Source organism: Zonotrichia albicollis, chromosome 2 (genome assembly GCF_047830755.1).
Source record: "Zonotrichia albicollis isolate bZonAlb1 chromosome 2, bZonAlb1.hap1, whole genome shotgun sequence".
Classification (NCBI taxonomy): domain Eukaryota; kingdom Metazoa; phylum Chordata; class Aves; order Passeriformes; family Passerellidae; genus Zonotrichia; species Zonotrichia albicollis.
In genome coordinates this window covers 70,193,262-70,215,738 of record NC_133820.1, presented here as the reverse complement: position 1 = coordinate 70,215,738, position 22,477 = coordinate 70,193,262, and the positions used below count along the sequence as shown (strand labels likewise).

The following is a 22,477-nucleotide window of genomic DNA, read 5'->3' as shown; positions in this document are numbered from 1 at the left end:
TGACAGTTTTATTCTAGTGGCTAAGTTATCACTGGAAATGGTGAATTTTCTCTTAGTGTGTTAAGATCAATGTTGCCTGTCATCTGAAAGCTGTAAATTGGTCAGATGCACAATATTTCAGTCAAAAACAGGTTATGAGGTTAAAGGCAGACATCACTGCAGGAAATGTAACAGCTTGTGCTGTCCTAACTTAAGTCAAAATTACATAAGAGTCAGTTCAGAATTAAAATTTTGGGAACCAAAGTGTAAAGCAACTATGCAATTCATTTTACTGTTGTATGTCCCATTTTTCCTTTCTTCTTTTCCAGAACAATTTTTTTATTCTTATTTTTTTTATTTTATTCCTAATTTTCGCATCAGGCCCACAAATACAGATATGGACAGAAAACCTCTGGAGTTTTGGGGGTCTGCTCTTAGGTATGTTTTGGCTGTATCTTGTCACATTCTTTCAGTGACAGTTGTTAGGGGACCTGTGGTTGAAAAGCTGATCCTTCTTTGGTCCGAGGAGGAGAGGAAAAAATCTATTCTGAAACAGTAGAATTGAGTTCAGGAGAAAGTTGGACATCTCCTGTGGAAGAATCATAACTCTTCTAGGGTTAACTACTGGGGTTGTTAACTGCTTGCCTTCTGATGAATTACAGATTTAAATCTTCATTGAATTGATGAGATGTCAAGGTATCTTTGAAAATAGACTTTTCTTAAAATTACTTTTAAAAATAACCGTTTAAATGGAGTGATAGTAAGTGCAGTATCTTTCTGGTGGATTTACTGTATGTGTAAGAATAATTGAACTGTTTTGCTCGGTTTTTGGGGGTTTTTTTGGTTGTTGTGGGGTTTTTTGAGATTTCTTTGTTTGGGGTTTTGGTTTGGTTTGGGTTTTTTGTTATCCTGCTGACCCAAAACAGCAATGAGGCAGTCAATGGATATATTTGTGTATATTTTGGATATGTATTGTGTATATATTTTTTATGGCTTTTTGGGTAATCTGTGTTCCAAAGGCCTAAAACCGGTTCATTAGGTGCCAAAAAAGCTGTGCTACTTGTGGAATCTGGAATTTAGATATGTGTATTTTGTTGGAGGAAAGGATATTTTTAGGAGGAGGTGAAGGAGAAAGAACTGAATTGGTGCTCTGCAGTTTGGTTCCATGGTATTGCAGTAAGGATAAACAGGAATCATGTGTAGTGCTTAACCCCGTCCCATGAGTCCATGCTGTGAAGCAGTTAAAATGCTTTTCTGGTAACAATGTTTTTATTAGTGATTTCCAGTGGGTGATAGAGAATGGAAGTGGAACTGTAGTTGAGAGGTACTTTGGGAAGTGTATAGAATTTCATGCTACCTGCTCACTAGTTTGTGTATGGTATAGTCTTGTTCCATTAGTGATCATTTGCTATACTGTATTATTAGCTGGTAAAAATGTACTTGAATGATAGTATTTTCATAGTTCATTGTCAGATACATCTTTACAGTATTTTATTTAGTTATACTATCTTTCAGACCACTTATATATAAAAGCAAATATTTCTAAAAATGCCCAGCAGTACTGTAAAAGTTGGCTCTCAAAATCTGAAGAGCATGGAGTCACAAATGCTAAATCCTATAGAACCTGTTTGTGCTTTGGGAAAGACTGGAAGTAGTGGTTTAGGATTCTAAATAAGAAAATTCCTTTCACCCAGTGTAATGTTTTGGTTGTTTGTGTTGTTTTTTCTTATTAAATAATTTGTCTTTAAAGATCAAGGAAAAGCTTTTTTTAGGGAACAGAATCATAGTGAACTGTTTAGTGACCAATGTGACTTTGAAGTGTTGGTTGCTCAGGAAGAAACAAAGTATGTAGTGTCACAGGAAAAATATCATTAACATTTGTGAAACTCACCCGTTTCTCATCTTCTATTATGTAAAAAATCATGTTAGGTTATAAGTCTCTCTCTCAATTTCTGTTGGGACAGTACAGTAATTTTATTGCTCTGTTGGGCATTTTCTGGAGATTGCATTTGCTCTCTAACATTCTTGCAATTGGAGTAGTTTTGGATATTAGTGAAGAGCATTTACTATGAAAAGAATTACTATAACTCTGGCAAGACATTTCATTGCCTAAATCTGCTTTAGGGAGTCATCTCTGAAAGGAATGATTTTCAATGTTACCCTGCTTCCTTGGCTGTTTTAGCCCTGCAAGGTGGATAAGCCAGTAGTTGTACTGTAGCCTCTAGAAAGTCCTAGGTTTGCAACTGCAGGCAGGCCTAAAAATAATTCTGTTGCTTGAAAAATTCTGTATGCTTGTGCACTGTATTTTCTCAGGACTTGAACTTTAATACAGAGAACACTTGGTTAGAGAGAAATAGTGTAAGTTTTCTATCTGAAAAATTCCAGTTTTCAAGGTATAGATGGGTCATTCCTCTTGGATATAGTTTGATCCAGAACTCTGGTATACTAAAAATGATTGTTAGACCCCAGCCGTCTGCTGTAGAATTTATGTCAAAATTGTTGTGTAGCACATAAGTGCTTCAGAAAGAAAATGTATGAAGATGTTTGCTTTCTCTCATACAATTAACTTTTTAATTAGCTCGCTACAGTGATAGAAAAAAGAGAAATAAAGGATTTCTTCTAAAATGTTAACCACAATGGATATCCTTAAATGAATCTGATTTGATTGTGAGTAATGGAAGTTTTACATTTTGAATGTTTAGATGGTGTATATAAACAGACCTGGTTATGTTCCGTAGCTTAAATCTTGTATTCTGTAATACAGCATACATTTAAGGTACAGGTAAATGTTAACTGTTACATTGTTTTCTTCCCCCCAGGTTCCTCCTAACAAAATAGATTATGAATATAGTGAACTGATTTTATATCAGAATCAAGTGATGAGAGAGGCAGATCTTTTTCAGGAGTCTTTAGAACATATAGAGACCTATGAAAAGCAAATATGTGATAAATTAATAGTAGAAGAAATCAAAGGTAAGTCATTATTGTTCTTCCCTTACCCAGTGTTGTTAGAAATTTTTGCTAATAGATTACAGGTGCAATAAAGCAGTGAAAGGAAGAAAATACAGCATGTAAAGTCTTTAATTTATTTGTAACAATTACTGTAGGAAAACTGATACTAACAGATTTACAATTTTGTGTATGAGTAAATAACTTTTCTTACCAAAGGTGGTAGTGGATGCAGGTAGTCTCTCTGGGTTTGACACAGAAATAGAGGAAATCTCAGATGTTATGTTGGTACACCAGAGTAGCTTTCCATAAATCAGAACTGTTATAATCCAATTTTAATCTTATGAAAAAGAATTTCATAAAGAATACTGTTTGAAGTACAAACATAAATTTTTCTTTTTTCATGACTGAAGTATCAAGTTCTTGTTTCCTTTTCAAGTTTCCTAATGGACTTACTTAGTGAAGTGAATACTGAGATTGACCTTTTTGGTTAAAAATAACTCTGTTGTTTTGTGGATTTGCAGTGCTAAGACTGAGTTCTGAATATGTGTGAGTAATGGCACATGTTCTTCAGCTACTCCCTGCCTGCACAGTTGTGATCAGGGCTGACCCACACAGCTGCCCACTCACTTCACCCAGCCTCACTTGGCAAGTCAGGAGAGAATAGGAAGAGCAAAAGGAGGAGAACTTGTGCATGGAGATGAAGATAGCTTGAGTGATGGAAAGGGAAAGGAAGGAAAATCAAACCTAGCTCCTTGGCTTACACAGTCCCTGTACACTTCCCATAGACTGATGCTCAGCTAGTCTCCAGGCAATGGCTACCTGCCCCAACACTCCTCCTTAATTTTCATTGCTTAGTAAGAAACTAAATAGCACAAAATATCTCTTTGGCCAGTTTGGATCAGCTGGCCAGGTTGTGTCCACTCCTGCCTTATTGTCCACCCTGGTCTACTTGATGGGTGGCAGAGTAGGGGTAAAAAGCCAAAGCCTTGGTGGTCTGCAAGTACTGCTTAGCAGTGGTGGAAATATTGGTGTACTTACCAGCATTTAGTCACAAATCCCAAAACACAGCCCAGCATGAGCTGCTGGGAAGAAAATTAATTCCCTTCAAGCTAGACCTGGTAGACAATGATTTACTTAGCAGGAAATCTGTGTGATTTAATCAGTTAAAAACTGATTAGTTGATGTGAAAAATGTGCTTAAGTAAACAGCTTGATAAAAACTGATCTAGTTATGTGATGAAGCCCTGGAAGAAGGAGTTGCTTTTATTTGATATTCCCAATAGCTATTTTAAATACTCAGATATAGACATTCAGGTAGTCTTTGTCTTCACAGGTGATGAATATTCTGAGCTCGATATGTGGTAGCTTCAGGTAGCATTTGTAACATGCAGCATATGCCTTTGGGAAATAAGGCCTCTTTTTAAGAGTCTGTATGTTTAAAAACAGTTTTCTATATCTAGTATTGTAAACTTTACTCACACATGTTTTGTGATGTGATTCATAGTTCTGTACTGTGTTGTTTCTAGGAGAGATGTTACTGAAGTTAGGAAGACTGAAAGAAGCTGGTGAAGTATACAAGGAGTTAATTGAGCGTAATGCAGAAAACTGGTATTATTATGAAGGCTTGGAAAAGGCCCTACAACCCAGTAAGTTAAGCTACACAGATACAGTGAAAAGATTTGTGATATAGGATACACTGTTTGATATGGTCCTGCTTTAGATTAGAAAGTTATACTTGACAGAAAATCATATACCTTCTGATCTTGAATTGTATCTAATATGTTCTTTCATTTTTAAAATGTTCACTGGAAAACTTGTATGCATGAAAATACCAATACCAAGTATTTATCTTCTTGGAACTAAGGGTGGTATTTACTAAGATGCTTATATGAAGAACATTACCTTGCCACATGTGAACTTGGAAACCAAATGGCTAGTAATTCCTGTCTCGTAGTTCATTATCAGACTTATATATGTTATCATATGCCACAATTTTATGTAGTTAGAATTCTGAAATGTCATTAAGTGGTACCTCTTTCTAGGGGCCTGTGGGAAATACTCAGGTATCTATTTAGGATGGCCTTTTAAGGCAGACTATCTGAAAAAAATGCCCTTTTTCCCCCTATTTTTTTAAGTTGGCACTTCAGAAGGTAAAGGTGATAAATGTGATAATGCCTTTGTTACTTCAATGCCAGCTCACGTTTCTGCTATACTGTTTTTCCAGAAAAAATAGCTCATTTTTCAAAACTGCAATATTGCAACTATTTATGCTATATTAAGTGTTTTGCAGTGATAACTTTCCCGAGTGTTTACATTTATACAGGAATGGTTTCTTTGTATTTATTTTTTCACTAATTAGTGAAAGTTTATTGGAATTATTCTGATGACATCATAAATCATAAGCTCACGATTATATTATTTGTAGATGTTATAGGTGCATTACATTTCTCAACCAACTTTCTTCCAGAAAGTTTTACCATTAGGTCTCATGAGCTCTGAGAATACAGCTAGTGATTCGGTAATGAAAACAAATTTTAATTTGTTACATGTATTCAGAGTGTAGCCTTGCTCTTTGAGTGGTTTTCCTGGTGAATCCATGGAGTTGAATCACATGGTTATTGTCTCAGAAATTAAACTACCCAGGAACTCGGTTATTCTCTCTGATACAACAAATTTGTTGACAAAAGCATGTAGTTTTTAACAAAAAACCAGTCCTGTAGTTTTTGACACAATAAAGTCCTATGTAGACTAAACTGTACTAATTCTATAAAACTAATAATGCTACTTTATTTTTTAGGTGGTCTTAGGACTTTTTCCTCCCCCATGGTAAGTTCTGGAGCTCCAACTTGTGACTTCAATTAGGGCTTTTTATATGCTTTAGTTCCAGTCCAAACAATATTTTAGCATTACTTTTATAACTCTACATCTGTTGGAGACACTGGGTAATAGATTCCCCCCCCTTCCCCAACATCTGAGCTCAGTGACAAGATAAACTGTTTTTCGTATGAAAGGAAAACAGATATATTTAATACATGTGTATTGTAGCCTTGATCTGTACATTCAGTTTTAAATTGTTTGATGAATTTATTATTTTAATATTTAAGCAAAATCGATTTTATTTACATGAAAAATGGCATTTTAAAGCAAAAGATTAGTGTTATTTAATTCTAACCACATTGGAGCTCCAAAGCATATTATGGGGGAAAGGGGAGGAGTGGGCAGAAAATCTTCAAGTAGTTTTATTTTTGTTAAACATTAAAGTATAAAGAGTTTGGTGCTCAGTACTTACTGGCAGTATTGTACCCTGGTTTTGCTGTCACCAGAGGACCTGCAATAGAGGTGTACTTGTATAGTGTGCTGTATACCTATGGTTTAGAAATGCAGCATGTTTCTCTGAATGCTTTAAGTCTGAAATGAATGCATAGTGAAAAAAGGGTTAATTGAAGCTATGAATGTAATACAATGAGTGAATGGGTCTGAAGGACCATGTAACTGAAAGAAACCAAACTCCAGCGCTGTGTGATTGAATGTGCAAGGTTATGGTCCTGTTTACAGTTTATCCTTAGAGTGATTAATGCTGGTAGTTGTGTATTGTATATACAGTGTGTTCTCAGTACAATTTTTGTTTATGATTAACTGGAAGAAGTAACATGAAATGTTTAAATTGTTCCAAATCCTCATAAGGAGTCTAGTTTGATTAATTCTCAACATTTAAAGACATTTAAAAGAATAGGTTTTTATGTATGTTACTTATATCTGTTGTATTTGGTGATAATAGGCACTTTAGAAGAAAGGCTTCAGATTTATGAAGAAGTTAGTAAAAGACATCCCAGAGCAGTTTCACCTAGAAGATTACCTTTAAACTTTGTTTCAGGTAACAAGTTGCATATCTGTTCTGTAATAGTTTTTTTTTTCCTATATTTTTCTGCAGTTTTCCTCAGGCTGTGTAATGTGTATTTCATACCTACATGTGCATTTAATATACCTACTTGAACAATATAGGCAAATCAAATGTATGCATTTCTCTTGGGTTAGACATAATTCTTTTATGTTTTAGGAGTTGATAGAGCTTCATACACTCAAATATGATGATTTGAGCAACATAGTATTTGTGATGATAAAATTACAGTACAGAATGATATGTAGATTGTAGGAATTTCTATACATAATTTTTTTTGCTTTATGCAAGTTAAGAATCATGAGTTAAAATGAAGGGTACAGTACACTTTAATTCAAGGTGTGGGTGTATATATGTATGCATACCCCCTCCTGTATCTTTAATATGCATACTTTTACTACTAAAATGTACGCCTACTTTCTTGTAGAGCCATTAGGACTTAATTTGACAACAAAAACTACCTTTGTGCTGCTAATTTGATAAGAAAAGGAACAAAAATATCTGCAGTATTATGTAGCCCAAATTATTTCATTTTATAGCTAAGTTCTTTGTGACTTTGCCCTTTCAAAATTTGTTTTGAAATATGGTGCACAAATACCCTCAGTTTTTGAAGGAAAATTTGTACATACTTGTTAAAATAACAAAGAGCTGGGCTCTTCTAAAATGGAAGGAAGGAAACTAAATCAAATGGTAAATACCATAAAAATGTGTAATTAGTGTGTAACTGTCTAGCTGCTGAAATTCCAGTAGAAGACTTTTGGAAAGTACATGAGCTAGATATCAGATGTCAAGAAATTTGAGATGAGTTGCAGATTCCCAGCATACCTCCTCATGCTTTTAAATTTCTAAGGTTAGTTTTTAGTTTAGCTAATTTGCTCAGCATCACATTTGTTGCAACCTTTAAATGTTCCAGAGCATCTAGTCCACTCCCCTGCTGTTGCTCATGTGTCTGAATGTGCATACACATTTCCTGTGTAAAATCCAAAGATTTTAGCTGCTTCATAAGAAGTGACCACTTGTGCCTTTTATCATGCTGTATACCTTAGTTTATTCGTAGATATGGGGGCAAATTTTAAAGCATTTCAGCAAATTTTGAAAAGCTGGGTGATGAGTAATTGTTTTTTTTTTAAATATGTAATAAGATTGTTATGGTAACACAGAAAACAAGGAAGTAACCTGCAAAACACTTTTCTATATCTTTATTATTAGTGTGTTTTGCTGTTGACTTCATTTTTCTGTGTTTTGCTCTAGGTGGCCTTACACCTGGCAGTGTAGTTTCACAGCTTATGTTCATTTAAGTAGAAATATGTGTAGTAACAAGAATTAGTTGCTCATGCTGTAACAATAGGATAAATGAAAGCAAAATCCATTATTAGTTTGGTCAAGAAAAATCTCTTGATGGCTTTCTGTAGCATTTTATAACAAATAAGAATTTTTCAGAATTAAAATTTGTTTCTGCTAACTTATTTATTAAGCCTATTATAAGCATGAATGTGTAAGACTGTTTTTGATCCTGTAGAGATTAGTCTATTTACTAATGATTTTCTGTGTTTACAAGTACAGGAGACAAGACTTTATATTGGTTGAAATTTGATAGTGAGAATGTGAAGGTGTAGAAAGAAACATCTTTGCAGGAAAATGTTGGCAAGTTTCAAGATGATAGAATTTCTGGCTAAATGCAGTTACTGTTCCAGTGTGGTCACTGACCAGTTACAGCTGTCACTGTTTGATTCAGAATTAAATTGCTCTTAAAAATTAAAATACTCTAAAATCCAGGCTAATGCTAAAAGGACAAGTTCTTGTCCAGACCTTGCTGTGCATTGAATCCTAACGTTGTATTTGAAGCAAATTAGCTCCTTGATCAAGCTGGAAAACATCTTTATGGAGGAAGGCTGTTACCATCAATTTTACTGATCAAGTGTGTGTGCATGCATTTTTAGATTTGTTTATGCTCTTGTGGTAAGGTGTGTGCCCCAGACTAAACTGTAACTCTGCTTCTTGTCATAGGTGGGTGCCCAGCTGTGTGCCTTCTTTTTTTTTTTTTTTTTAATTTTGTTTTAAAACTGTTGTTTTCTGTAAGTAAATAGGGACACTTGAATCTTGCTTTCCTAAATTCTAAATTATGATTGTTCCAGCAAGATAATAATTAGAAGAATTCAACAGGAGAGACTGAGATGGATTTTTTTCTTTATATAAGGGAGTTTCTGTACTGTGAGACAACACATTTTAATTAATCCATCTGTAATAAAGCATGTGCTTACAGTCCAATTATGGATTCCAGTCCACAGGTAGTAGGAGTTTCTATATGCAGCAGTTTGGTTTAGTACAGCAAGATGAGAACATGAATTACTGTCATTAATCTCAGTATTCATTAGCAACACTGCTGATAACATTGTAGGACAATTGAGAATTGAGAGGAGTAAATGAAAATGTCGTATACAAAGCAGTAGTGTCTGCGTTTTTTGAATATCTAAAAAAAAGCTGTTAATAAAATTTTTCATGTGTTCTTTTTGAAGTTAAGTTTATTTCAACAGTTTTGTCAATTTTATGGGTGAGTCTTAGAATTACATGAAGTGTGGTGCTTCTTGTTGAGGAAGTTAGAGAAGTCCACAACAGAGGAGGCACTGAAGTGTGGAAAAAGTTCATCCCCATGCCAAGTAAACAAAGTCAATAAAAATAACAGAAAAAAGCCCAACCAAACAACAACTACTGCCTCCTCCAGCCCCCCCTGCCACCCCCCAGCTGTAAACAATCACTTTCATCATAGCAAGAAACAAAGAAAACCAGCTATTTTCCTGGCTGGATGTCTTCTGTTAGAAGTACTGGTTTTTGTTTTTGTTTTTTAACAGCATTTTGTAGAAAGGTGGCACCTAACTGCAAGTATTGCAATTTTTAACTGAAAATATAATTGGATCAGATTTTTAGCTTTCTGAAGTATATTTTGATACAGGTGATTCTGATATGGAGCTTATGTTTCTGAAACAATAAGTCTTGTTTCTAATTCCAGAAACAATCATATCACAAGTCATGTCCTACTAATTAAAATTGGACTAGAGAAGCAGCAAAGGATTCATTTCATCCATCCTTCTTCCTCAAATCAGGATACTTTATATCTGCTCTACTCCTAACACATATTTGTCTAACTTAATCATAAAAACCTCCAATGATGGAGGTTTTGCAAAATCTCCATTGTTATTCTTAATACTATAGGGTGTTTTCAGTGTTTGTTTAAATGGCTTTTGCTACATCCTCTGTAGTCAGCACTCAATATTTTCTCTAATAGACTGCAGGTATGAGGATTGTTACAATGTCTGCCAGCAGACTCCTAAACACTAGCAACCTAAGCATTTTACTCTGTGGGTTTGTTTTTGGTTTTTTCGTTTTTTAATCTGGAGCATATTTGTGTCTTATTAAATAACAGGAAAAACTAAAGGCCGCAATTGCAGTTTCTCAGTTACTCTGTTATGCAGAGTTGCACAGCAGTTAGTGCATATATTTATATAACACTTGCAATCACTGACATATAACCAAACACACTTTTGTTCCTAGGTGAAAAATTTAGAGAACTAACGGATAAGTTCCTGAGGGTTAACTTCAGTAAAGGCTGCCCACCCTTGTTTACCACTTTGAAATCTTTATATTACAATCCAGAAAAGGTAAAATTTAGTATTTATTTGGTTTTAATGAAGTCTTCTGTATTGAATTGCTAATAGACTATCTAATAGTTTTTGTAGCTTTCCCTGTAAACTGCCAATTAGAGTTGTTGAACATTTTTCCCTAATGTGCTATTTTGTCATATGTGAATGATCGATGTCAAAATGCTTGAAGTCAGATTGGTGCAGAGTGCACTGAGGTTCTTGAAAAATCAGGATCATTAACTTGGTATGCTTTGAGTGCAAGTGTTGCGGAATTTTTTCAACTTATGGTTTATGATGTCACCAGAAGTAATGCTTTTAAAATAAGAGGTGGCTGTTGATCTATGTAGATTTCTGAATTGCATGAATACATAAGTATTTTCCACAAAGGCTTGTTTCCTTTTTCAGTCTTTCACTAAAACTTCAGTGTATATTTTTGTACTTCTAAACTCTGTTTTGGTGTAATTGTGTCACAAAAGAACTGTTATTTCAAATGTAATTCTTCCTTCCAAACTGACTGTAAGGTATACCAAAAAAAATATTTTGAACTAAAGCATGTTACTCAAGTGTGTAGAAATCAGAATAATTTATATCAGTCTCTTCAGATATCTCTTCAGATCTTTGCTACAAACATTATAGGTATTCGAAGCCATTCATGACTTAAGAGGGATTTGTATCTGGAAAAACCCTAAATACATCATGCAGTTTTTCAACCAAGTGAATACTCCTTTTTTGGACTAAAATTATTCTTCTTTCAAAGAGTTTCTTTGCTGGGGTTGTAACATGAAATTTTCAGTACATTTCTGTAATCTCTACTTTTTCCGAAGCTGACATAAGTTTAGTAAATTCTGGCATCATGTTGTTGGGGTTTAACCTCAACTGGCAATTTAAGTACCATGCAGCTGCTTGCTCACCCTACCCTGCCTGATGAGGAGTGGAATCAGGAATACCTAAACCTTGTCGGTTGAGATAAGGACTTTAACTTCAATGTTGAATCAAAAGACACTCTTGTAATGACAAGGAGAGAGGGAAGAATAAAATTCAAGAGAAACAAGTCATGCACAGAACAACTGCTCTCCATTTGCTGACCAGTGCCCTGCCCATCCCTGAGCAGTGATTGACGGCTCACAGCAAACTCCCCCCATTTATATACTGGCTGTGTCACGGTATGGTATGGAATATCTTTTTGGCTACTTTAGGTCATCTATCCTGGCCATGGTCCTTCTTGGCTTCTATTTCTCCTGCTGCCTCACAGACCATGGGAGCCTGGACAGTCCTCACCTCAGTGCAAGCACACCTTAGCAACAACTGAAACATTAGTGTCTTATCTGTACTCATGCTAAGTTCAAACACAGCACTGTACTGGTTACTAAGAAGCAAATTAACTTTATCCCAGCTAGAAACAAGATACTTGTATAGTACAGGCTTCTCTATAGTGCCTATTGCTAATGCACACTTATCAATGTAAATGAAATGGAATTGAAATTTTTTACATTGTGATGCACAGGGTATCTAGATAGAAGCACAGTCAATGGTAGGGGAGTCTAACTTCTGCTATTTGAAGTGCGAAGAGTCTGGATGTTGAAAGATATATATTAACTCATTTGGCATCTGAAAAGATTTTTAGCACTTAATTTTTGACATGATGGGTTAAAAAAAAAAAGAGCTACCATATTTTGAGGCAAACTTACAGAGAAGGGTTCCTTTCTGGTAGACGTTTTCATTATACCAAACCGGTGCTGCTCAAAACTGCCAGCTTAATCCTAAAAAGTAATTAAAATCAAGAGCTTTGCCTTTTCCAAACATGCTTGGGATTTGTTTGTGCTGCTAACTTCTGCAAAACCATTTTTGTCATATTTCAAATTATGTCCTTACAAAAGCAGTCTGTCTTTTACATTTCACTTGCTTGTGTTTACTTATAGCTATAGTGTGGCAGAAGAATCTTTGAAACTAAGAGAAACTTAATTTTAGTCTCTGACAGTTAATTTTAGAATTACTAAAATTTAGGGGTTGAGGGCAGAAAATTGTGACCAACTAACGTGTCCTACATCTTTAAGGAAAATATTCTATTTTGGTATATAATTTGTCTAAGTTGGAGCTTAGTAGTAGCTTCTTACATAAATTACTTATGTAGTTTGACTGAAAGAGGGTTGTAGTCAGCATTGTGTTGTGCCTTCTAGAAAATACCTAGCAAATTTCTGATTTCACTACCAGTTGGGAAGAAAGTTGTCCCTTCTTTGGAAACAAGCATAGTTTGGCACAGTCAACTGTGGTTGGATTTTGAAGTGACATAGATATGAAGACTTGACAAAAGAGCTGGTGTGTAAGGCTAGGAAGTTCCTTCTTTCTAGAGCTCCAGGTAGGTCTATGATCTTTCATGAACAGCCAGGAGAAAAGGGTGGTTGTATAGAAGGCAAACATTTGTTAGATGTGTTCAGGAAAATGTTGTTTGTTATCTAATTGCTCTAAGATGGTACTCAGCCTTTTGGCTGTGCTAGGTAGGCTTCTTCCCAAGGTATCTATTACATGAGCACTTCATATCTATGAAACTAACATTGAGGAAGCTTTCCCAGCTGCTCCTGGAAAGAATTAATGAGTGCCCTACCAAAAATAAAACTGAAATCACTGCAGTGCCAACTGGGTGCATGACATGTTATTTTTTCAGCTACTGTATTGAAATTTGTTTACATACTTGTGCAAATATTGGTGTAATGAAGGGTGTGGATTGTAACTTGCTCTTCATAAAAGAAACAGCCTTACTTTGATTAAGTAGGAAAGGTGGTTTTAATCTTCCTTCACAGTGCAAGTAGAACTGCTTAAGATCCTTTGGGTGAAGTCTCAGAAGGGTGCTGTAAGTAGGAAATGTAAAGCTATTTGTTTCAATAAAAAAGTAATTTTAAGGTTATTGCTGGAAGAAACTTTCAGCAACCAAAGACATGAGAATCTGAAATATGTTCAATAAAGAAAGCAACAAAGCTCTATGTATACTCTCAGACTTGTTTTGAGGTAAATCATTCCTTAATAAATAAGTCACTAATGAGGTAAAATATGCTTCATATTTCATTATGCAATCTATGCCTTTCCTGTAATTCTGGAGCAGAAAAAAATTTGTGTGTTGGCCTTGTGTTCAGTTTGTGATGTGCAGAGGCTTCTATTTGACTGCCCATTTGGGTTTAAAAGTAAACTTCAAGATTTGGTAAATGTGAAACTTGGATGCTTGAGAAAATAAGTAGAGGGGGTGTGGTGAAACCTGGGACAAGTGGTGCTGGATTTCATCACTCCCAGCAATAATGTTGCCTCTTAGGTGGAATGTGGTAACCCACTAATGATTGTTAAAGCAGACTTTAAAAGAACTACAGAACCTGATGTGTAGAAGGTATTAAACTGGATTTGCTGTAAATTACTATGCATGCTTTTGCAGCAAGACCCAGTTTCAGACTTTGTGGTCCACCACTGCTTGCAAGTCGAAGATCTGACTTATGTTTTTCTGCATAGTTTTAGAAGGGAGTTATACAAGTCATGCTTTAATCCTTCAAAGCTCTTCAGATGAGGTTATGATTTCTTCAGGCTTTGTGCTGTTATGCTACTGCAATAAAGCAGCATGTGAACTGGTTTCCTTTTTTACTGATTCTTCTTTGTCAAGCCACCTAGACTGGAGGAGACATAAGTAGTTCAGGCTGAGGGGTGAGAAGCCATAAGAAAAGAGGCTAACGATTCTTTTGCCTAGAAACTGTACTGTCAATTTAACTTGATCGATGTATTGTGCTGTGGATAGAATTTTTGATTATAAAAATACTGCAAATAATATTAAGCATAAAAAATATAAAAATATAAATATACTTTTTAAAAAACATGCCAGCTATTCAGTATCCCGAGTCCAGTTCTGTAACATGCCATAGCATAAAATTATTCTAATATTGGAATAAGGAGAGGGGCATTGAATTGCAGGATGAACAGTTGGACAAAGGCCATTTGAGTCAATGTCTGCTTACTTTTTTTGTAATATTGGCAATTGATTTTGTACAGGTTATGTGCATGAAAAAGGAGTAAAAAGAGTTAGGATGTAAAGAGTTCAAGTTGTTTCTCAAGTGATAATTGTTACTGTGCTCCCTATTTCTAGTTACCAAAGATGTTAGGATGTAAAGAGTTCAAGTTGTTTCTCAAGTGATAATTGTTACTGTGCTCCCTATTTCTAGTTACCAAAGATGTGCACTAATCACTTCCTAACTTGCTACACTGGTACACAGCCAGATTTTGCATGTCTTTCCAACTGAAGGCAAGGTCAATTGGAGGGTGATAAAGACTGCTGGACTCAGTCTTACACTGTTTTCCAGTGTCTCGTTCAAAGGAAGTTTATAATATATAGGCTATGTTCAGTGGTACATCATTGCTGGTTCTCAGTCATAGATCACTTTTATCTGCAAAATATTAGAAAAATCATTTGATGGAACACTGTCTTGATGGCTTTGTATTTAAAAAAAATGCTTGAAATATAATGTTCATCACTATCAGCTTGTTTCAGGTGATTTTTAAAGTAACCACTGTACATTGTGAAGAAATTAGCTGTGCTTTCCTTCTATTCATTATATGGCAGCCTGAGGCTTTTTAAACGTGAAAACCCATGGTTATAATGAAGTAGTGTAGATGAGTCTGGTTATATAAAGGCAAAGTTCACAAATGTAAAAAACTTTGCACCAGATTCTACTCGCCCATGAGGTTTGGAAAAAGGAAATGGCTGATCTGAACAAGAGCTGAGAGCTTCCTCTACAGGTTACTGGTGTTAAAGAACTTGTGTTCTGAGCTTGATATTAATTTTTCTCACCTAATCTCGAGTTTGGTCAACTTCTCAAATGCCAGCCTTTGCCTGTTCACATCATTCATCTTGAAACACATTGTGTGTTCTGGCTATTGTTTAAGGCATCCTGAGAGAACCCTGTGAATCTCTTACTGCTCTACAAAACTCTCCAAGTTCATTCCATGTTTGTTTGTTTGTTTCTCAGACCTTCCCCCCCCCCCCATGTTAACTTCATTTGGATAATTCTTACCCCAGAATTCTTCCATTTTATGATAGGACTTACCTGTAAAGGCAAAGCACTCTGTGATGAACAACATCATGGTGGTGTTGGCACTAAATCTGCAGTTTAGACTTTACTCTTCATATGTATTGCATTTATGGCTTTAATTGGTAGATACAGCGCGTGCCTCATCTTCCGGGGAGGAAGACCTGTCCTGAGCAGGTACTTAAGTTTCTTTTGTCATCTCATCTGGCATCTTCATATCTGCTAGCACCAAGGCAAACATTGGATAGGGTGATATTTGTCTTTTCATCTTCTAGGACTTTTGCTCCTCTGATAGGACACTTTGTAAATCAGGAGACTCAGTTAAGGCACCTGCATACATTCTGTAATTGACTGCATACAGCACAACAGCAGTGCATTGCTCAGCTGATGCCTAGTTGGTGCATGTAGTGCTGTCTTGATGGATACACGTGTTTATTCTTTTGCATGTACAAGAATGGATTCCTGTTACCTATCAAGGAGAAACAGAAGATACCAATTGTTAGTGACTTCATTGGCAGTTTTGCTAAAAACAATAGCAAATGAATGAAAATACAATTTCACACTTCTTCATGAGACAGAATCCCGTAAAATTCGAAGCACCTTCCATGATATTGTTTTTTGTCATCTTTTCTAACAAGATTCTCATTTCAAGCTCAACTCTTCTGGTAAATCTGCTGGTAGTCTTCTGAGAGTTGCTGAAGTATGTAGTTTGATATATCAAGGCAGCAGGGAATGTACACCACTTTTGTGATTTTTGAGGGTATGTGGGTGTCACTTTAACTGCTTTCTTAAATACACACATCTTGGTACTGGAGGATAGAATGTCTAAACATACCAGATATGCACATCAAACTTGATTGGGATGCATCTCCAACTCTTAGCAGAGCTAGACAATGTAGTTGTACTTCTCCTCAGTCTTTGAGAGATGATCATGATGGATGGAGCTTGCTGAGGTCTGGAGGAGAGTGAATGTCTCCTGTTTTCAAGTATAAAAAGGAGGATCTGAGGAGCTTTGAGCCAGTCAGGTTGATCTCAATATTTGTGAAGCTGATAAGGCAAATAATCCTGGACACCATTACCAAACACACAAAGGACAGTAGGTAGGATGGATTTATGATGGTAAATTCATGCCTGATTAACTTAATAGCCTGCTGTAACAAAATTACTTCAGCATACAAGGGGACAGCAGTTGATCCTGTGTATTAGCAAGGCTTTTGGCACCATCTGCAGTAACACAGACAGCATGTTGAAGTACACCTTAGTAGACAGTAATTTGTACTGAAAACTGACTGAACTGCCAGGCTCAGTGTTGTCATCTGCTGCATGAACTCCAGCTGGTGTCCCCAAGTCGGTGACAGTGGGGCCAGTAGTGGGGGTGTCTTTGTTTAGTGACTTAATTCAGCCTGGCAAAGAGAAGGCTTAGATGGAATGTTGTGTATGTAACTAACTGAAGGCAAGAATGAGAAAAGACAAGGCAGATGCTTCTCATTGGTGCTCAGAGACAGGATATTATATGCATGATTTAAAATACAAGAGAATATTTGAGCAAAAGAAAAGACATAATTGTTGTAGAGGTTGTCAAACATAAGAACAGGTTTTTCAGAGGTAGTGAAGTTGCCTTCTTGGAGATGGCCAGGAATAGTCTGCTTCAGCTGTTGCTGTTCTGTAACAAGGGGTTGGACTAGGCAATTTGTAGAAATCTCTTCAAACCTTCATAATTCTTAATCTTGTTACTTTGTTTCACCTGCAAGTCCAGGACCAGCTTGTCACCATTTACTTGCCAACAGGCAGGCTTGTCTGAACTGCTGCTGCTGTGCCAGGGCAAGTGCATTTTATGTTAGTGTGGCAGCACTGAGACATTGCAGGAAACAGTGCAGGAAGGCACAGAAGAGACTGACATGCTGATGTGCATGAATGCCTGTATACAGAAGCACTGAGATCCCTAATCCACATACTGTAATTTGGGATCTCCAGCTGTGATTTTTATGTCCATTTGCCAGCAGAGCCATAATCACTTCCTAGAATTTCTTGCTTTAGGCTATTCAGAAAGGGAAAAAACTTGTCACAGAATCTGCCTTTTAGAAATGGATTAACTTGAAAATACAGCTGAGTAGCTGCAGACCCACATTAGGTTTATGTTAAACATGAGTAAATGCATGGTTCACCACAGGGCACATGAAGCATGTGAAGCTGAGGCTTCAAGGTAGGCCAAAGAACAGGTTGTTTATTAAAGAGTGTAATGGAGTTAGGCTGAGGATGTGAGTTGTATATCACATATGATTGTTTCTGCACAGTCCTTCATCAGCCTTGACTTTGGAGCTCTCAAAGTGGCACATATGGTATCTGTCTTTATTTCTGCAAAATTTCACAGTGCAAATTCTAGTAAAAAGTGTTGTGCATTTGGTATTTTGTCAGTGATCAGCTGCTTGTAGTCTCAATTAAAGAAAAAGAGCTGTGTAAAGAATACTTCCAGCTTAGAATTCAGCAATCATTTGGCCAGGCTGTTGATGTAGATGCTCACTGAATATGAGTTTGCCCCCATCTAGACGATGAAGGAAAAGCAGAGGACAAAATACTAATAAAAGTCTAATAAAGTCACAATTGCGTCCAGATTAATTTCTCAGGTGGGATAGCTCATGTTCACTGAGTAGGTTTCTGCTGATGGAGTCAGTTTCTTCTAGCAAACCTGCTGGTATTGGTAACATTATGCAGGTGGGACTGCTGGTGTGATGCTGGTGGGGTCAGTGTGCTGTTGCCCCTACCCTTGATGTGCTGTGTAAGTGTGCAGCTGTGGGGAGGTGCTCAGTGGTGCAGTTGTCTAAGGCTTGACAAATATCATATGTGAGTTTATAAATGAGGTGCTGTGCTTTGGAGATCAGGACTTGTTACCTGTATCTGCTGTTGCCAGTACCTGCTGCCTTACTGTGATCTACGGTGACAACTGCAGTGCCATGTGTTTAAAGAGGAGATGGCCTTTAGCCCAAAAAATAGCTTGCTTTATGGGAGGTGATAAAACAAGTCCCATGAGCTGTCATCCTCATAATGGAGTTTTAATATATAGAAATTCTGCACTAGAAAAGTTCTTGTTCTTTCTATACTGTGTATTTTGAAGGGGAGAATAAAAGACACAGGATTTATAGGACTCTAGCAGATTATGTTCTTAGAGAGCTGATTTATGAGTCTCTCATGCAATTTAGAATGGATTATCTAAGCCTGACTTGCACACAGAGTAATTCACATTTCCAATTGTCTGTTCCACCCTGCCATTTTTGCTGAAAGAACAGTGCAAGTGTTTGAGTACCAGTGTGAGTCTGTACAGCTTTAGATTTGTACTCAGTTTTTTTCTTTGTATGTTGTGCTAATAAGTTAAAATGGAGTTGCTCAACAAAGCGTTTCTGCAATGCCAAACTTGAAAAGATGCATGGATTAAACATGTGAAAATAAAAAATACTAGCTGTCCTAATTGGGGAAGTCCACAGACATGTTTAAAAAAAAAATCTATGAGAGGTGCTTGTGCGTAGTGGGGCCAGTTATGATAGTGTGTTTTGAAGAATTGTAGTTATTTCTGAAAAAAAGTAGTTTCTTAAGAACATTCAAGACATGTAGTTCTCATATTGCCATTAGAGATTTATTCACTTGATATTCTTGATCGTGCCATAAAATACTATGATTTTTGCATCATCAATTCATAAACATACTTGGAGGTAACATGTATTTTAAAGTGAATTTCTGGTATTTGTGACTTTTAACCAAAGACCATGTAGTAAGAATTGTATGTGGCTAATTACAGTGAATTCTGTGCAGTAGAGATACATGGGAGGATAGCCATAATAAAAAACTTCATCCAACATAAAGAAACTTATGTGGTTGTGTTTTGGGAGTTTTATTTACAAGGTAACCTGCTTTTCTCTACAACTTTGAAATGTTACTTAAAACACAGCTTTTAAAAATATAAATCTACTGTATTTTTTTACTTACAGTTGATAATTCTCTAATGGTATGAACAATTGAATTTTCATCATTTGTTGAGACTTTTTGGAATAATATCCTAAACTACTACTACATGAATGAAAGGTTTTGAAATGTGACTGTATATATGGGGATTTTTATATGCTGAGAAACATGGAGCATTTACAAGGAAAAGGTCTCAACACAATATAGTCTGTGTGTAAATTTAAGTACTGTAGTGTGGGTGTCTTAGTCTCCCATGCAGGCAGAGATTTTCTGTCTAGCTGTGGGGCTTTTCTTTTATGCTACAAGTGGTTTCATAGCGTTTATACTTGGCTTTGTGCTGTAGTATCTGGAGTTTGGTATTATAAAAATACTGATCTCAGCAAACTTATAGCCATTTTCCTGAGGTTTTCCTGGATAGAACTTTTGATTATAAAAATACTGCAAATAGTATAAAATACAAAAAAAAAAAAAACTTCTTAAAAAACATGCCAACTACTCAGTATCCTGAGTCCAGTTCTATACCATGCCATAGCATAAAATTGCTCTAATATTGGAACAAGGAGAGAGGCATTGAATTGCAGGATGAACAGTTGGACAAAGGCCATTTGAGTCAATGTCTGCTTACTTTTTTTGTAATATTGGTAATTGATTTTGTAAAACTTTTATTTTAAAAAGCCTACTGTATAATATGGAGGATTATTAAATCTTTTTATCAGTTTTTTTTAGCTTCTAATTAGCAAGAGTACTTGACTAAATGACATCCTACTGATATTTTTCTGCTTAAATAAAATTTGCATAGTTGGTATAATTCTTATGTCAGGAATAAGCTGTAGGCTTTGTATGTTTGAGAAGGAAAACTAGGATTTAGGAGTGCCACTTTATTATTATGAGTTTTGATGTTTATGCAAAGTTACTGCCCAGGGTGAATGTAACTGTGGCTCTTGGCCTCATCTTTCTGCTGGAAGCTAATAACCTGAAGTATAAGCAATTACATGAGCTGAAGTAATTTTCACATTCTGTAAGCTACAGTCCAGATGTATTAGAAATATCTGTGAAGAGCCTCATTTGTTACTCTTCCTCACAGAAATGGATCTTGAAGTGCTACCCTCACCTCCTCCCCAGAAAATTCTCTTTGTACTTGATCAATGCTCAGAAATCCTCTTTGGTTCCCCATACATGCTGGTCTCTGCATCCATGAGATAAAAAATCCAAAGAGTGAAGATCTTCAATTAGTCAACATCAAGGTTTACGTCGATTGTGTTGCAGGTGCATTGGTTGATTCCATTGAAGCTCGACATTAGTGCACCATGTGCCCTTTTTCTGAGTATCTAAAATCATGGAGACTGTGAGGAAATACTGGATGACAGAAAATGTCTGGCTGGAAGAAACATCAGAAACAACAGTCTCAAAAAAAGGTGTAAGACTGTCTACACAGGAAGGTAGGCTGTCTTCAGTGAAGATCTTTCTTTAACCTTTCTGGAAAGAAGGCATATTTCTTCCCTAATGTGGAAAGCTAAAGCAACACAAAGCAAGTTGCCACTGTTGGTTGATTTTTATTTTTTTATTTCTAGTTAGATGTTATCTGCAGATCATTGGTGGATTACATAAGGAAGTAAAAAACATTAATTCTGTTAGGAAACTCTGCATTTTAAGAAGAAATAGTTCTGAAAGATTAACCAAGGACAGTCCTTTGTTCATGCTGGCTCCATCATTTCAGGTGTTAGGAAGTAGTGTCTTTGAGTTAAAATTCCAGGAGGGGTGATCTGGTAAGTGGATTTACCTAGGATGTGGCTGACAGCTGGTACATTCATAGTGAAAGATAGCATTTGTCTTGTGCTGCTGGATCATAAGGAGGAGTAAGGAGATATTTCAAAGTAAGTAGAGGAAAGAGCAAGCTTGGGTATGTCATTGTAGGTACCGCAAGGATACAGTGCTTCCACTCTGCAGAGTGAATGGGGAGTGTAAAACATGCTGATCGCTGACAGTTTAGGTCTAGCAGTTGATTTATGAACTATTTTATCAAGTTTATTAGTTTGAGTGATCTATATTGGGATTAACCCATTTGGAGACTCACAAGAAATTGTCTAGATATCTCTATTCATGATTGCTCGTACTGATGCTTTGCTCATGTGAAATGATTTGATTTCTTCAGTGCAGTCTCCAGACTTGTCCAAAAGCTTTCAGAAAACCAGATTCTCGTTAAATGAGTTTTGTGATGACCACAGTGTCATCTTAGTATTGGTGTGCTCTGAATTTTTATTTGTATTGTGCTACAGCTGCTGTAAATTTTCCAGTTGATTATGCTTGCACATAGCAATTATTTTTAAGGGCACATTGCTTCAGCAGAGCAAGCATACAGAATAGCTGTTACAAGTTATTTTTTCAATGACAAATGCAAACTAGATTCACTTAGATAAATGGAGGAAGTTTTTTCTTCTGGAATTTAGTGTTTCTAAATAGCCTGTGTGTTCATTTGTGCTATTGACACTAGAAAAAGTATCACTTGTTTTATTTCAAGATCAGCTGTTAGCAGTGCTAGCAACAGTGGGCACCAGTGGTTTTAAATATGGTAGTGCAAAATTACTGCTTTGTGGTAGCAGTAATTTTCCTTACAAGCTGGTAGCTCTGTGGCTGAATTCCTGAGGGTAAATGTCTGCTTAACCACCACACAAAGAGAAATGCTGAAGTTGATGACTAACCATGATGCCATAAGATGTGTGTTCTACTGCAGTTTACATATTTTTGTCTTTCCCTGTGTAACATAAGCATGTGCACACATTTAAAAATGGTTTTCTCAGGGAAGCAGAAGAGGGAGTATTGATGGCTCAGTTGAATAAATTTAGAGATGTACCTACATGTGAATTGCTGTTAGTTTTAAAGCATCTATTTCATTGGGTGTTACACAAAACAATAAAGCTGCATCCTTGATATCTGTTTATGTCAAAGATAAACAAGAAATTTAAGGTGACTTGTGTTAAGTAAAGGACAAGTTGTGCTTGT

At 36.2% G+C, this 22,477-nt stretch overlaps 1 protein-coding gene across 3 annotated transcripts in view; it reads left to right on the top strand.

Moving 5' to 3' along the window:
- Positions 1–22,477, top strand: part of NAA16 (N-alpha-acetyltransferase 16, NatA auxiliary subunit) — a 61,440-nt gene that overhangs the window by 19,743 nt on the left and 19,220 nt on the right. The window contains exons 6-10 of one of the 3 annotated variants that reach the window (XR_012579048.1): positions 2,799–2,952; positions 4,457–4,576; positions 6,709–6,804; positions 10,378–10,484; positions 20,744–20,916. Coding sequence is in view for 2 of the 3 variants with exons in the window: in XM_074535468.1 (XP_074391569.1) it covers positions 2,799–2,952; positions 4,457–4,576; positions 6,709–6,804; positions 10,378–10,484 (477 nt within the window). In the remaining variant the exon portion in view is untranslated. The remainder of the gene's footprint in view (positions 1–2,798; positions 2,953–4,456; positions 4,577–6,708; positions 6,805–10,377; positions 10,485–20,743; positions 20,917–22,477) is intronic. The other 2 variants (XM_074535468.1, XM_074535469.1) reach the window with 2 other exon arrangements.